Raw genomic sequence first — 16,322 nt, forward strand, 5'->3', positions numbered from 1 at the left:
AGAGAGAGAGAGAGAGGCAGAGACACAGACAGAGGGAGATGCAGGCTCCATGCAGGGAGCCCAATGTGGGACTTGATCCTGAGACTCCAGGATCATGCCCTGGGCCGAAGGCAGGCGCTAAACCGCTGACCCACCCAGGGATCCCAAGAATTATCTTCTTTATTGTGTGGATAATGGGGCTGCAAGGGCCTGTGGGGATGTGCATGTTTACCAAGCCAACTTCCTGTGTCAATACAGGACCGTGCAAGACAAATGAGACCTCATTGAAGTTCCCTGAGGTCCAACTGCTGGGCAGGGTTTTGGGATGTTAGAAGGAGGAAGGTAAGGTCGTAGGTCTAGGTTTTCTGTGAGCTGACTACGCACCTGAAGGTATGTGTGGGGGATCCTCTGCTGTGTGCAAGCTAGCTTGCATGTATCTGGCACACAGAGGAGTTCAATAAATATTTGTTGAATCAGTGCACAAATGTGTGAATCAAGTTTTGGAGAGCTTACTGTATGCCAAACCACCTGCTAGCACTTTTCATAAATTATCTCTAATCCTCATAATAACCCTGTCAGACAGGTATTATGAGGCACCCACCACCACCACCACCACCATTTGACAGGCCAGGAAAGCTGAAGCTCTGAGAGGGGCAATCCCTTCCTCAAATCCAAACCGGGTCTTCATGATTCTAGAAATCATTCACGGAAGGTACCAGATATAATTTCCATCCTTCCACTCATTCATCTATCTGTCAAGGATTTATTAAGCACTTACTACGTGAGCAGGACGACCTAGTACAACAAGTGCTCTGGGTGACACAGAGTAGGCGGAGTGCTCCCGGGAAGACCAGCTGGGCGGCTAGTTTGTGGGCGGGATTTTTGGTGCGCACCTCCAGGGAACCTAGCTGCCTAGGCCTGCTTTTGATTTTGGCTGAGACAGGGCTAGATGGAGGCTGCAGCGCAACATAGGGAGCTGATATTATAAACATTGGCCAAGAGGGGGCGCGGTTCTGCTGCTAGAAGAGCGGCCTGGAGACCCTCTGCGCTGACGGGCCATCGGAGCGCAGGCGCAGAGGACTCAAGGAGCGGCTTAAAAATCTTGCGGAGGGATCGTTTGCGAGGAGGGGGCGTGGCTTAATCAAAGCACTTCTCGCTGATTTGCCTCTGGCTCTGGGGGCGTGGCCTAAATGCGTCCTTCTCGGAACGAGGGCCGGCCGAATCTAGTTTTCCCTCCGCGTCGGAGGCGTAGCTTAGGGCGGGCCCTCGAGCCACCCCTCAATGATTGGCCGCCTCACTCAGAGGGGTGGCCCGGCGAGCCGTCCGTCCTCCGTGTGGTCACTTCCTGTGGAGTTTCCCCAGCTCAGGGAGGAGGGGGAAGAGGACGAGGGGGAGGAGGGCGGTCGTCCGGGGTTAGGTTGGGGGGTGTTGGTCTGTTCAGGGCGGGGGATGACTCACGGCCCATCCCATCGCCCCGACGCCGCCCGCCCGCGCAGAGCTCGCTCCATGGCTTAGCGGAGGAGGCGGTGGCGAGCGGGGGGAGGGGGACTCTTATTTTGTTAGGGGGACCGGGCCGAGGCCCGACCGGCCTGGCAGGGCTCGCCCGGGGCCGGGCGTCATGTCTCATGCAGCCGAGCCAGCTCGGGACGGCGTAGAGGCCAGCGCGGAAGGCCCTCGAGCCGTGTTCGTGCTGTTGGAGGAGCGCAGGCCAGCCGACTCGGCCCAGCTGCTCAGGTGCGGGGCTGCCTGGGGCCGGTAGTGCTGACTGGGGTTCTTGGGGGTCTGATCTGGGGGGACAACGGGAGCCCAGGACTGGGATTGGAGGCCCTTGGCCTAGGCTTGGAGGACGTCGGGGCGCCGGTCTTGGGGGGGAACCTAAGGAATCCGGCGGTGGCCTGCTTGGACTGAGGCTTAAAGAAGTCATGGAAGTGCATTAAGGGAGGGCTGGCTCCGATCTGAGGGTCTCTTGACTGGGTTTGTGGGGAAGATTCTGTTGTATCCAGAGCCTAGTCTAGGGTAACTGAACTTGGGGCACTGAGGCTGAATTTAGGGTCCTTGAGTCAGGCATGAGGGAGATGAATTTGAGGTTGTACTATGTAGGTGAGGCACTGATCAGAAGGACTTTTCCCCTCAGTGTCAGAGAAGGGGTCCTAGGAGACAGAAGTGCTGTCTTGGAAGCTGGGTGATTCCCAGTGGCCGGTTGCTTGAGGCTATGTTTGGGGATAACAGGAATCTGGAAGTATTTGGGGCTATCTCAGATATGTTACATGGGACCAGCTTTGTGTGTGTGAGTGAGGAAGAGAAACAACATTCATCAAGACCTGACCAGAATAATCACTTAATCCTTGCCCACCCACCCAGCTGGGTCAGATCCCAGGGATAGTGGAAAAGTCCTCTTCCCACAGCCCCATAGGGGCTTGAATGGGAGACAGTGAGGCAGACAGAAGCAAAAGAGATGGTGCTACTTCTTAGCTCAGAGAAGGCCTCAGACCTTATTTGGGAACCCAGAGGAGGGTCTTGTTCCTGCTGCCACCCATCCTAGCCTCTCAGCCAGCCAGGTTCTACCCCTGCGCGCATGCACACACGTGCACACGCACACCCGTGCGCGCGTGTATGCACGCGTATTCTTTTTCTCCCCCTCCCAGTCTGTCTGTCAGACCCTGGAAATACTCTCCAAGCTGTCTCTGGAGCTGGAATGAGCACCAATTGCACCATCCCTGCCTGGGTGGGTCCTCTGGGTCCTCTTTCCATCCTCACTTCCATCAGCCGACTTGTAAGCCCCAGCCCTCTCTCCACACCCTTTCCACCCCAGAGCCCATCTCTTCTAACTTCTGTGCAATGGGTGCATAAGCATGAGCTGGGGCTTTGCCTGCTTTCTTCCTGGGGTTGTGCTGAGCTCAGCGGCTCCCTGAGCTTCCTCTTCCCTACTTCCTGGGTGGTTTTAGGTCCCCATCTGAGGGTGAGGAAAGGAAGGAAGACACAGATCGTTGGGGAGGGAAGAGAGTTCTTGTCAAGCCAAGTGACCCATAGTCACTCAGGATTCAGTCTTTGACTCAATTCAGGATGCATATCCATCCACGTGTGTGTGAATGCCCCCAGCCTGGAGGGCTGAGCAGGAGCCTTTGCATCTAATGCTTCCCCATCTTCTGATGCCTTCATAACAACCTGGCTCATCACAGTAGTGGAAATAGTTGAAAGGGAGGGGTGTACATGGGTTCTTATTTCATGTCAATGGGTGTTGGTATTAGAGGTGTGTGTGTGTGTGTGTGTGTGTGTGTGTTGTTCCATCCAAAAAAACAGCTGAATGCTGGACAGGCTCCTCCCGCCAAGAAAAGAATGCTTGTATAAGCGGATCATCCACCCAAATTCTCCCTCTTTTAAATCCAATTTGCTGGAATAAGGGGAGCCCTTGATATTTCCATTTTGTATTTGGGTGTGTACAGGCATACCCTCAACTCTGGCTGGGGCGAGGTGGGGGGCAGGGTGGGGGGGCTAATTTGCAAAGTCGTGGATCCTTCCGTCAAGTGAATCATCGACCCCAGTTCTTTGTGATGCATTCAGTTTGTGTTACAATAGACTGCTGTGCTGAAGATTGCCCCTACCCTGCTATGTGTAGACAAATGGGGGCTCACATTCAGCTGCCAGGACCCCAGTAGGGGGTGTGGGGGCTGGAAGAACTCTGAATGCAAAGTCAGGACTCCTGCAAAGTGAATTGTCATTCCTGAATTCTTCATTTCTGTTTTCCCTCAAACCTAGGTTGTTAACATGATTATGTGAGAGTGAGGAGTTGGGATCTGGGCACTCTTACTATTTTGAATCCTAAGGGACTTTGGATAACAGAGCAAAAGAGAGTGGGGAGGGAAGAGGAGTATGGGCAGGGAAGATCTGGGAAGTCCTGGTGGTGGTACCCAGCAGGGTCACCTCCTGGGAAGGATGCACTCTGTGTTATCCCCTCCCACCCCTGTGTGTATCTCTCTCCTCCCACTGCCCACTTGTTCTTTCTCTCTTAGAGGGGAGTGCAGTCTCCATATACTTAACTGACCATCACCCTTACCTCCCTTCCACCCTCAGCCTCAACTCTTTGCTTCCGGAATCTGGGATCGTTGCTGACATCGAATTAGAAAGCGTTCTTGATCCTGACAGCTTCTACGAGCTCAAAAGCCAACCACTACCACTACGCTCAAGGTCTGTCTCTTCTGACTCCACTCCCAATTCCTCAGGCCCCTCCATTCCTTCCTGATGGGCAGAGGCCCTCAGTGACAGGCCAACTCTTCTGCCAGCCTACATTTTCCAGATAGTAAAGTGAGGGGCCAGAAAGAACATGTCAAACGAGAAAGCAGGTGGCCAAGCTGGGATTCCATTCTCTTGAACCAGAACTCCCCTGCCTCCCCCACCCAAAACCTGCATACCCATTCATCCACAAATATTGCAGGGAGCCTAGAATGCCCCAGAGAAGTAGGATGGCCTGCTAGTGTGCAGCCCCCAGGTGGGGAGAGCCATACCCATAACCTTTGCTTACCCCTTCCCCCACTCAACAGACTTACCCGCCCCCAACCCTTGAGGAACCCCTGCTGGTCTCTTCTTTTTTTTTTTTCCCCAAGCTTGGAAGTCTAAATGTGCTGAGTCATCGGCCTGGGCTCTAAGAGAGGGGAGGGGACCTGGAAGAGAGGATTGTGAAATCTCTGAGATTTTCAAGACTGGCTAGCCTGGGACTAGAGGCCTGGGGAGGGGGGCGGGTACAAAGGGCCTGCAGTTGCCCCTGTAGCCAGACAACTGCAACCAGGAGCTCAGGGAGCATCTTCAGCCCCAAACTGAGCTTGAGAGCCCTCTGTATACCAATCTGCTGCCACAGCTCCAATTTGGCATCCTTCTGCTCTCCTGTAAATAGGATGACTCCCTCTTCCAGAGCCTAGCAATGGCATCTCTCCTCAGTGTTTGAACGGGCCCAGATCCTTCACCATAAGGACCCAGGGCTAAAGCTCCCCCACCAGACTGTGACTGCTAAGGGCTGAGATTCAGCCTGGTTCCAGTGCCTCCCCCATCAGACAGTGACCCTCGAGGGCTGGGCCTGGACTCAGTTACAGTGTCTCTCCTATCAGACTGTGACCCCTGGGAGCGGTGACCAGGCCTGGTTCCTGGGTGTGCCGCTCCACATTGTGGCCCCTGAAGGCAGAGAGCGGACCTAATTACAGCATCTGCTCCATCCCACGATGACTCCTTAGGCTTGGGATGAGACTTTTAGCTTACCTGTGGCCCCATATTTCCCATTCCACAGCCTCCCAATATCACTGCAAGCCACCCCAGCTCCACTCTCTACATCATCTTCTGCAGGGGGCTCCAGGACCCCTGCCATGTCGTCCTCTTCTTCATCGCGGGTCTTGCTGCGGCAGCAGCTAATGCGGGCCCAGGCCCAGGAGCAGGAGAGGCGTGAGCGTCGGGAACAGGCCGCAGCCTCTTCCTTCCCCAGCCCTGCCCCTGCCTCTCCTGCCATCTCTGTCGTTGGCGTCTCTGCGGGGGGCCACACATTGGGCCGTCCTCCCCCTGCTCAGGTGCCCAGGGAGGTGCTCAAGGTAAGGGTGACATTCAGAGGCCCTGGGAAGGGTCTCAGTGACTGAGGAGTGGTCCTGGTGGCTTTTGGGCCAAGGTCCTAGAGGCTCTAAGGAAGGTTCCAGTTACTGTTCAAATAGGCTGTGTTTAGGGGTTGCAAGGTGTTCTTGTACAGTGGTAAGGGGTTCTTGGGATCCACGGGGAGTCTTGGCGGACCACAGAAGTTCATGAATGCCTCATGTGGGCTCTGGGGCCTGTGAAGTAACCCCAGGAAGAACTCTGTAGGAAGAGCTTCCTGTATGTGTAATACATTAGGAGTTTGGCCATTGGGGTGACTTGGGAAGCTACATGTGGTTCTCAGGTCTCTTAGGTAGTGTCAGAGACAGGGGCTGGGGGAGTCTTGGGAACTGTGACAAGGTGCTCCAGAAACTGAAGGATACTGTCAGTGTTAGGTAGCTCTTGTGGGGCTCTGAGGGATTTCTGAGAAAGAGAGTTTGGGTCCTGAGGGAGACTTACCAGTATTTGGGGAGGGGGGCATGTCTCAGATTCTAGGCCTGGTTTGCTGGCCTGAGCCTAGAAGCAGATAACCTCTGAGGGTCAGCCTGGGACTCCAAGTCACCCCATCCTACCTTGTCCCCTTCCATCCCTCCTCGCCCTTATCCCACAGGTGCAGACCCATTTAGAGAACCCAACACGCTACCACCTACAGCAGGCACGCCGGCAGCAGGTGAAACAGTACCTGTCCACCACACTCGGCCCCAAGCTGGCTTCCCAGGCCCTCACCCCACCACCAGGGGCTGCTAGTGCCCAGCCACTCCCTGCCCCTGAGGCTGCCCATGCTACTGGCCCCACAGGCAGCGCTCCCAACAGCCCCATGGCGCTACTCACCATTGGGTCCAGCTCAGAGAAGGAGGTAAGTGGCTGCAGACAATCTTCCTGTGCTCCCCTCCTCTAGCTTGTTCTAACACTCGTCTATATTCACTTCTTCCCCCAGATTGATGATGTCATTGATGAGATCATCAGCCTGGAATCCAGTTACAATGATGAGATGCTTAGCTACCTGCCCGGAGGCACTGCAGGGCTGCAGCTCCCCAGCACGGTGAGACCCTGAGATGGGAGGCTGGTCTGACAATTAGCTGTACCCCTCTGTCACTGAGACAACACTCAGGCTGGTTGTGTATATAAGACTTTTACTTTGGATTGTACTAAGAGAAGGAGGCCACATGAGGAGATTAGAGCATACTAGCGCCCTGATACCTTGTGTTGGGCTGCATAGAAAGGTTGATGTTGGAGATTTTGATATACACAAGGGTGGGGACTTCATGAAAATATCAGGGCCTACCAAAGCATTCAAGCTTCAGTGTGGGAGGGACCAAGAAATGGGACTCTTATAGCAATTTGAATGTACCAATAGATTTGGGTCATTGAGACATACCCAGACCATGTAGTGATTGGAATGTGTCAAAAGTCTCAAAACACGGTGTGGTTGAACCTTGGGAGTGATTGGAATGTACAACATCTGTTTCAGTGAACCATGCCAAGAGGCTGGGTCCTTGCAAAGAGTGGATAAAACTCTCTAGAACAAGGGATGTACTAATATGTTATACCATTCTGGTCCTGGAACATTCAGGAGTCCCATAACTTGCTTTGGGACATACCGAGTGGCTATAGCTTTGTTTCTTTCCAACTTACCAAAAGGACAAGCAGGTATAAAAGTGGCACTAGCTTCTCAGAACTTGTTATTGATTTGGACACAGCTATAGATTGGAACATTTTTAAAAAGATTTTTATTTATTCGTTCATGGGAGACATGCAGAGAGAGGCAGAGACATAGGCAGAGGGAGAAGCAGGCTCCCATGGGGAACCCAATGTGGAACTTGATCCCAGGACTCCAGGATCACTACCAGAGCCAAAGGCAGATGCTCAACCACTGAGCCACCCAGGTGCCCGAGGTTGGGACCTTATATTACATGGATCCAGTAGACTGGCAGGGGTTTCAAGAGATGATAACTCATCAAGAGTTGGGACTAATTACTTAAGGATGAGTGTGTTGCCCTATAGTATAGCCAGGAGAGTGCGAAGGAGAGAAAAAAGTCAAGGCTGGCATAAAAGCAGTGCTTGTTGAGTAGTTGGACAAGAAATCCTGAGAGAGCAGAACACATAGGAAGATACTAGTGTCAGGAGCTCGGTGTGTGACCATGTACATGAGCTGATGCGACATGCTCACGGTGAAGACTAGAGATGGGGCTGGAAGTCTCCAGAAGGTCAGACTTTAGATGGAATGTTACCATGACAATTTCCCAAGGTCTGAGATTGAGTTGGAGTGTTCCAAGAATGCTGACTTGGAATGTTGTGCTAGGAGGGGCTAACGGGCTGGAATGTTGTGTCGTAGCTCACAAAGATCTAAGAAGGGTGGTTTTCCAGCCTTTCTTCTCAGAGCCAATCCCAGAGTTTGGGAGGGGGGCTTCAGAGGTTGCTGAGGGATTTGAGGGCATGATGAACAGCCCTGGCAGACTCAGGTACCCTCGTGAAGCAGGGTAGGTCCCCTGCATCCTGTCCTTCCTAGAGTTGCCATGCGAGATTCCCCTGCAAGAGAAGGAAGGGTGCCTATGCCAAATCGGCCTGTCCTTACAAGAGATTATCTGTGAAGCTTGCAGAGGGTTGGGGATCTGGTTCCAAGAAGGGACCAAGCCCAGGGCTGGTCCTAGCCATCATTTCTCTGCCCTCCCTGCCCCCAGCTGCCTGTATCAGGGAATCTGCTTGATGTGTACAGTGGTCAGGGTGTGGCCACGCCAGCCATCACTGTCAGCAACTCCTGCCCAGCTGAGCTGCCCAACATCAAACGGGAGATCTCTGGTAAGGGCCAGGGTCTTGGCCTCATGTGCCCATTTTGTGCCCCAGGGTGAGCCCCCTGTCAACCAGGTGGGCCTGATACTGGGGGAGGGGGCTCTTTGCCCTCTCCTTCCACATGGCCCATTGGCCAGCTTTGACCCCGCTTCCTCTCTCTTCCTGATTTTAACAAATGACCTGTCACTAGGGCTTCTTTAAAAACTCCTGAAAGTGGCACTTTTTTCAAAAGTCACTTCCCTGCCCGTACCCACCAACCCCTACCCCTGGCAGCTGTATGTGCTGCCCTCTGCCTTCCCCATGTGCAGAAGCCCTGACTGTTCCCCACTCTCTTCCAGAGACGGAGGCCAAGGCCCTTTTGAAGGAACGGCAGAAGAAAGACAATCACAACCTAAGTGAGTGAGCTGATGTGCCCTTGACAGCATGCAGCCCTGCCTCGATCCACACCCTGGCCTTCCCTGGGGAGGGGTAGGTGGCAGTCTGTCCCCGCAACACCTCCCCCTGACCCAGCTCCCGCTCTCCCCCCCCCAACCTACTGACAACTTTCCCACTCTTCTCTCCTCCCTGCCACCCCCACCCCCAAAGTTGAGCGTCGCCGGCGATTCAATATTAACGACAGGATCAAGGAGCTGGGCACCCTCATCCCCAAGTCCAGTGACCCGTGAGTCTGGGCCTGGGAGCTTTGGGCTGACAGAAGGTGGGACAAGGACCCCATTCCTCTAAAGCTGTTCCTGAGCAGGAACTGCCCAGCATTCCTGCCCCGGGCCCTTGCCCACCCAGGTTTCATCATTATGAGTAGGGGTGCAGCCTTTACCTGTCCCTAACCGAAAATTTTATTTTATTATTATTTTTTTTTAATTTTTTTTTTTTTTCCTAACCGAAAATTTTAGATGCATGATGTTGCAGTGTGTGCGCCTCATCTGGTCCCCATATGACAGAGGCACTTAGTTTTTTGTCCATTTAGTACCTCTGAATTATTTGTTCAATAGTCGCATTGGGCTGCTTTGTGTCAGGGACCGCACTAGGCCCTGAGGACACCAGAGGGCCGAAACAGACAAAAGTCCCTGAGCTCCTGGAACTGATATTTTAGTGGAGGCAGACAGACTGCACACAAGATAAATAAGTAAAATATGGGCGATTGTGATGAGTGTTGCAAAGAAAAATAAAGAAGAGAAGATTGGGGGGTGGGTGCCTGACTGGCTCAGTCGGTAGAGTGTGCGACTCTTGACCTCAGGGTTGTAAGTTCAAGCTCCACGTTGGGCATAGAGTTTATTTTGAAAAAGGGAATAAAGAAGATGGGGGAAGGTTGACGAGGGATACAACTCCGGGTGAAGAGGGCGGGCTCAGGGCAGGCCTGGGCTGACAAGAGAACATTTGAATAAAGAGCCTAAGGAGGTGAGGCAGGAGCCATGTGGGTGTCTGGCAAAGAATGTTCAAGGTGAGGGCACAGCTGGCCTGGAGGCCCTGAGGTGGGAATAGTTTTCCATGTTCTAGGAGCCTTGACTTGCTCTTCCCCCAGAACACCTAGGCAGGGCATTCCATACCCTTCATGTACCACCCCCCCCATCCTGGGCCTAGGCCTGTGGTGGGCACTCTGCCTGGTGCAGTTGTCCCCCTCAGCTCCCAAGAGAACCCAGACGCAACACTCCCTCCTTCCGGGCCCTACAGAGAGATGCGCTGGAACAAGGGTACCATCCTGAAAGCCTCCGTGGATTATATCCGCAAGTTGCAGAAGGAACAGCAGCGCTCTAAAGACCTGGAGAGCCGGCAGCGTTCCCTGGAGCAAACCAACCGCAGCCTGCAGCTCCGAATTCAGGTTTGGGAGGAAAAGGCAGTGGCCAAGGTGACTGGGGAGGGTGCTTCCTGCAGGCAGAGGCAGAGGCAGAACACCTGGGGGATCCCCGGGCTTCCTGACTCACGGATGGTGACGATAAGTAGGAATCGTAACCTTAAGGAGACTAGTGATGAACAGCGGCTAAAGTATATGGTGTTTGTCTCCAGCCACACGCTGTGACAGGAGCCTTATCTCCACGTGCTAAAGTTAGCCCTCATGGTGATCCTGTGAGGCAGGGACCATTATTATACTCGTTTTACAGAGTGGGATGCTGAGGCCCAGCAGGGTTAAGCAACTTGCCTAAAGGTTACACAACTAATGAGTAGGAGAAGTGGATTTCACACCCCGGCAGCCTGCCCTTCTAACCATTACACTTCTCTGCCTCTGAGAAACTATGAACCCCATCTGATACCCCCACCCCCACCCCCTACTTTTTGCAGGAGCTAGAATTGCAGGCACAGATCCATGGTCTGCCAGTACCTCCCACCCCAGGGCTGCTCTCCCTGGCCACAACTTCAGCCTCTGACAGCCTCAAGCCAGAGCAGCTGGACATTGAGGAGGAGAGCAGGCCAGGCACAGCAACATTTCACGCAGCTGGGGGATCTGCCCAGAGTGCTCCCCATCAGCATCCCCCAGCGCCACCCTCGGATGCCCTTCTGGACCTGCACTTTCCCAGCGACCACCTGGGGGATCTGGGGGACCCCTTCCATCTGGGGCTGGAGGACATTCTGATGGAGGAGGAGGAAGGGGTGGTGGGGGGACTGTCGGGCGCCCTGTCCCCACTGCGGGCTGCCTCTGACCCCCTGCTTTCATCGGTATCTCCCGCTGTCTCCAAGGCCAGCAGTCGCCGCAGCAGCTTCAGCATGGAGGAGGAGTCCTGATCAGGCCTCACCTCCCCTGGGACTTCCCCACCCAGGAAAGGAGGACACGTCAGGATGAGGCCCCGCCTTTTCCCCCACCCTTCCGTGAGACTGCTCTGCCCAGGTGTTATGGGGAAAGAGCAGATGTGATGAGGTCCCACCCCTGTAACCAGGCAAGGAGGAGGAGTCAGATGAGGCCCCGCCCCCTCCCCCACAATACCAGCCGGTGAGGTATTTTAGCCTTGGAGAAGGCAGTAACGGTGGGGCCTGTACCCTAGATATCACAGCCTCGCCCCTGCTCCATGGGACCTGCCCTTGCCGAGGTGAGGGAAGGAGGCAGGATGAGCTAGGCTCCTGTCACTTAGGGACTTCCCTAGTTGGGTCTCCTAGGATAAGGAAGTAGCAAGATACTGGTCCACCCCCTCTCTCGGAACTGCTGGTCTATTCCATCCTGGCAAGGAAGAGGAGTCAAAATAGTAGAGGTCCCACCCTGAGGGGTTAAGCCCTGCCCCTTTCCCATGATCCTCGCCCTGTCCAGCCTAGGAACAGAAGTGAAGATGAGAGCCCCTTTACCTGGGAGCTCAGTCCTGGCCTTCTAGCGCTCCCGGAGCCAGGCCCCGCCCCTTCCCTTATAGGCACAGGAGCGCTGGTATTTCTGGCATGGAGGACTCAGAAAGATCTGGCCACCATGTGGAGATCACAGACCTTGTCCCTTAGCAACATCCCATCCAAGCATTCCACACTGCAGGGGGGAGTGGTACTTAAGCTCCCCAGCCTTAACCTGGGACCAACGGGGCTTAACCTAGGAGGGCTCTGAGCCTACCTTGCCCTTAGAGAAAGGGGCAGATCTTGAAATCTTGTGGGTCGACATTCCGGACCTAGATCAGGAGTGAGTGACAGACCCTTACCCTTGGGCAGAGTCCTGCCTCCATGAAGGGCAGTTTGGGGAGGTGATAGGGATTAGGGGGTACTGAGTCCAGGTTCCCAGAACCAGCACTCTTGAGTTTGTAGAGGAACAGGATGAAGGAAGGGGCCTTTCTGGGGGAGTTTCCAAGCCCAGGAAGATGTGGAAGCCTACCCCACCAAAGCAGAGGCTTGGAGGGAGGGTTGCAAAAGCATATGTACCCCTCTTTTGTTTATCTGATTTTTTTATTGGCCCCCCCCTTCCCCTTCTCAGAAGCTAGATCACCTCCAACCTCTGGCCTCTACCTGGTTCTTCATTTGGAGGAATCTCCCCCATTTCAGAGCTGTTAAGAGACACTCCCTGCCCATCCCCATCCTTCTTACCACATACACCCAAGGTTGTCAGCTTTGGATCTTTGGGGTCAAGCCCCAAGGAGGGTGTACTAAGGGGTCTGTAGGTTTGTGATTAAAACAATAAATGCTAGGCGTGTTTGATGCGCTTTTAACTTTGGCAAAGAGTCTCCTGTCCTTGCTTTTGACCGTCCAGTGAGCATGGTCCATGGCTGGCCAGGAGGAAGAAAGGTTCTTGGAAGAAACGGACTTAAGAGGGAATGGATAAAGGAATTTAGAGGGGCTGGAAGAAAACACCTGTAAGCAAAGGCAGTCATTCCTTTACTATCTGCCAGGCACCCTCCTGTTACAAATGTTTCACCTAATTTTTTAATCTATGGACTATTTCTCAAAGTGCCGATTATTATTCCCATTTCATGTTGGAAGAAGCTGAGCACTAGAATTTAACTATCTGAAGATGCACAGCTGGTAAATGGATGAAGAGCTAAATGATAAAGTTAGGTGAGTGAGAGATCTGGCTTGAAGAATGTCACTGAGGGCCGAGGGGGCAAAGATTTCCTTGCACGCTCACTTTGGAAACTAATAATGAAACCTCTGAGGCTGTCTCCTGGCAGACAATAGAGGTGTGCCAGATGGCTGAAAGGGCAAAAACAAAAACCATCAAGGTGGAGGGACAGGGAGGTGGTTCCATTTTGGGACAAATGTTGACATTTGGGGGGGGTAGGACTTAAATGGAGATAAACAAACACAAATGTCTTCTTGAAGACTGGGAAAAATATTATTTTTGGAATTCCTCTACCAGACTCTGACTCTCAGAATGGGCAACAGGCCCAGGCCTGCGTCTCCCCGAGCAGATGGGAACCACCACACTTGCTACTCCTTTGTGTCCCATCACACTGTCCCATATAAGGCCTGGCTGTCAAGTCTCTACCGCCAGACTGGTGATTCCCTGATAACCTCTTCTTAACTTTTTTCTCTTTGAATCTGCCACCATTCTCTTTTTAATTTTGTAAACATAACATGCAACACCCAAAAGTGTTTTTCTCAAAGTTTGTGGTCTGAAATAATTTTAGCTTTACAGAAGAGTTGCAGAGACAGTAAAGTTCCCATACCTGTCCACCAGCTCCTGATAACATGAACACATAGCCATAGCATATTTATCAGTGCTAAGAAAATAACATTGGCACAGTACCAAGAACTCAACTTTCAGACTTTATTTGGATTTGACTGTTTTTTCCATGATTTTATTTTTCTGTTCTAGGATCCAAGTAAGGAAACTCTATCTGTTATCTCTTCCTGTGTAGCAAATTACCACAATCTCAGTGACGAAAAACAACACACATTCACATTCCCCTAGTTTTTGTGGGTCATGGATCCAGGCTAGCTGAGCTGGGTCCTCTACTCCAGTGGCTCTCCCCAGGCTACCATCAAGGAAGGTGTTGGGCAGGATTTGATTCTCTGTAACCTGTTGAACTGAGGCCTTCAGTCCTTGACATGTGTTCCTTTCCTTCCATGAAGCAGCTCACAGCATGGTAGTTCAGCTTTGTCAGAGCCAGCAAGAGAGAGAGTCAACTACCAGAATGGAAGTTACAGTCTCTTGTAATCTAATCCTGGGAGGTGACATCTCCTCAAAGGCGAGGTATTTTCTCAGAATCAACTCACTCGAGGGGAGGTGATTACAAAAGACCATGCCTATCCTTAGGCAGGGAGCACTGAGGGAACCTCTTAGCAGCTCCCTGCCACGTTGCATTTAGCTGCCCTATCTGGGTTTCCTCTGATAGTTTCCTGATCTGTCCACTGAAGAGGTGTAGGCTCTGCTCTTCTAAAAAACAATGAGCATATTTAGTACCAAGATCTTGGTTTCTAAATGACATTTCTCCAGTAAAAGAAACCAGGGATCCTTGGAAAAATGGCTGGTTGTAAGGCCAGGGTGGGGAAGTATAAGATGGGCCTGGAGTGTCCTATAGTCCCAGAGAGTAAGGAAGTACAAAAGAAAAGGGACATGTCATAAGGATAGTAGAGCCATCCTGAAAGCTCCCAATGGCCAAAGCTGGGACAACTTGAGCAACAAAAAATAATGATAGGGATCCCTGGGTGGCGCAGCGGTTTGGCGCCTGCCTTTGGCCCAGGGCGCGATCCTGGAGACCCGGGATCGAATCCCACGTCAGGCTCCCGGTGCATGGAGCCTGCTTCTCCCTCTGCCTGTGTCTCTGCCTCTCTCTCTCTCCCTCTCTGTGACTATCATAAATAAATAAAAATTTAAAAAAAAATTAAAAAAAAATAATGATAGTATTGGTTTACAGCCCACCCAATTAAATACCTGTAATTTCCATACTTACATAAATCAGTTATATGACTGAATAAATGAATGCTGGATACTGGACAGCTCCATACATAAGAATTCCAAATAATAATGATAAATGTAGAAGGAATGAGGGAAACAGAAAATTATTGTTAAAACACTGTAATAATTGCTGCAGACCTGATCCACTAAATGCCAAAATTAGTGGGCAAAACTTTAAGGTGAACATGATAGTTGCATGGCCTTAAAGTAGCACCTCCAAGATTTGTATTAAATGGTTGATCCTCTGCCCCCCCATCAAAAAAGTTGGAGCTTAATTCTCCTCTTGAATCTGAGCTGGAATCAGTCACTTGCATCAAGTGACAAGAGCATGGAAAGTGAAAAACAGTAACTTTGCAGTGGAAAAACCTGACAGCACTTTAACCAAGAAATGGGTTAACATTACCAGTTCTAAGACACATTGCTATCATGTACCCCTCAGTGTGATGCAATGAGGAGGACATTTCACTTTCTTTTTTTAAAAAGTTTTATTTATTTTTTTAAATAATAAATTTATTTTTTATTGGTGTTCAATTTGCCAACATACAGAATAACACCCAGTGCTCATCCCATCAAGTTTAATAGATTTTATTTATTCACAAGAGACACACACACAGAGGCAGAGACACAGAGAGAGAGAGAGGTAGGCTCCTCACAAGGAGCCCAATGTGGGACTTGATCCTGGGACTGGAATCACTCCCTGAGCCAAAAGCAGACGCTCAACCACAGAGCCACTCAGGTGTCCCTCTTTCTTTTATTTTTTAAGATTTTATTTATTTGTTTGAGAGAGAGAGCACAAGGGTGGAGAGGGAGAAGCAGGCTACCCATCCAGCAGGGAGCCCAATGTGGGGTTCGATTCCAGGACTCTGGGATCATGACCTGAGCCGAAGGCAGATGCTTAACTGACAGAGCCACCCAGGCACCCTGACAATTTCACTTTTGTAGTATTCTTCCTTAAAACCCCATAATCCTTGTGTAATCATGAGAAAATAGCAGAGAAAACCAAATCGGGATAGGGACCTCCTACAAAATATTTTACCTGTATTCTTCAAGTGAAACTACTTGAGACAAGGAAGGACTGTCTGTATATTTACTCAAACACAATCACTTTTGTCTCCATCTGTCAGTTCTGGCTTTTTTGGCGTGAGGGGGCTGAGACCCAAAAGTTAGTGTCATTCTACAGATAAGTTTATCAAGGCTATCTGGTGTCCTATGCTCCACTGGTTGGAATGTGATGGCTGAGACAAGGGAAGCACGCAGTGAGCCTGGACTGTACCTTCTTTCCACCTGGGTCATTTTCAGGACCTCCCTGTAGGGAGGTAGAGCCAAGCAGAAGACAGCAATATAGCTGAGCTGGGAGGGAGAGATCAGATTATGGGGCTGCTGAGATTTCATTCTACTGGAGAAAAAAAAAAAGAATCTTTTTTAGAGGTGGACTTCCAGAAATCACCACAGGTATGGCTATAGTTTTTGGCCAAATACTACACTGTGCAGGCTTACAATAAAGAACTAGGAGGCCAAGAAGAGATCAATCCTAGGATTCTGTGAGCTATGTGGATGCTTGCACATTCTGGGAGACATAGGTCTTTTGACCAGCCTGAGTAGAATCCTCATCCAATACCCTAATGAGAAACAAACACCCAGAAAGACCATGCCTTAA

The 16,322-nt window shown here is 51.5% G+C and overlaps 1 protein-coding gene across 2 annotated transcripts; it reads left to right on the plus strand.

Annotated features, from left to right (window-relative positions):
* Positions 1 to 1,369: 1,369 nt before the first annotated feature.
* On the plus strand, positions 1,370 to 12,486 carry TFE3 (transcription factor binding to IGHM enhancer 3). 2 transcript variants are annotated; one of them, XM_077889766.1, is made up of 10 exons: positions 1,370 to 1,713; positions 4,051 to 4,164; positions 5,255 to 5,549; positions 6,194 to 6,439; positions 6,521 to 6,625; positions 8,265 to 8,382; positions 8,712 to 8,768; positions 8,959 to 9,034; positions 10,042 to 10,189; positions 10,648 to 12,486. In XM_077889766.1, exons 1-10 carry the CDS (start codon positions 1,598 to 1,600, stop codon positions 11,086 to 11,088), a joined length of 1,716 nt encoding a protein of 571 aa, XP_077745892.1. In that variant the 5' UTR covers positions 1,370 to 1,597; the 3' UTR covers positions 11,089 to 12,486. The 2 variants fall into 2 exon arrangements, with proteins under 2 accessions (XP_077745892.1, XP_077745893.1); XM_077889767.1 differs by having other exon boundaries at positions 1,686 to 1,713; positions 5,311 to 5,549.
* The last annotated feature ends 3,836 nt before the right edge of the window (positions 12,487 to 16,322 follow it).

The sequence above is a fragment of the Canis aureus genome, chromosome X (assembly GCF_053574225.1).
Source record: "Canis aureus isolate CA01 chromosome X, VMU_Caureus_v.1.0, whole genome shotgun sequence".
NCBI classification, from domain to species: domain Eukaryota; kingdom Metazoa; phylum Chordata; class Mammalia; order Carnivora; family Canidae; genus Canis; species Canis aureus.

Bases quoted from the DNA above. Each gene is read 5' to 3' on its own strand.
- TFE3 (XM_077889766.1), top strand. From the start codon at position 1,598: ATGTCTCATGCAGCCGAGCCAGCTCGGGACGGCGTAGAGGCCAGCGCG. The intron at 6,440-6,520 runs GTAAGTGGCTGC...TTCTTCCCCCAG, and splicing joins GGTCCAGCTCAGAGAAGGAG to ATTGATGATGTCATTGATGA. The intron at 9,035-10,041 runs GTGAGTCTGGGC...CGGGCCCTACAG, and splicing joins ATCCCCAAGTCCAGTGACCC to AGAGATGCGCTGGAACAAGG.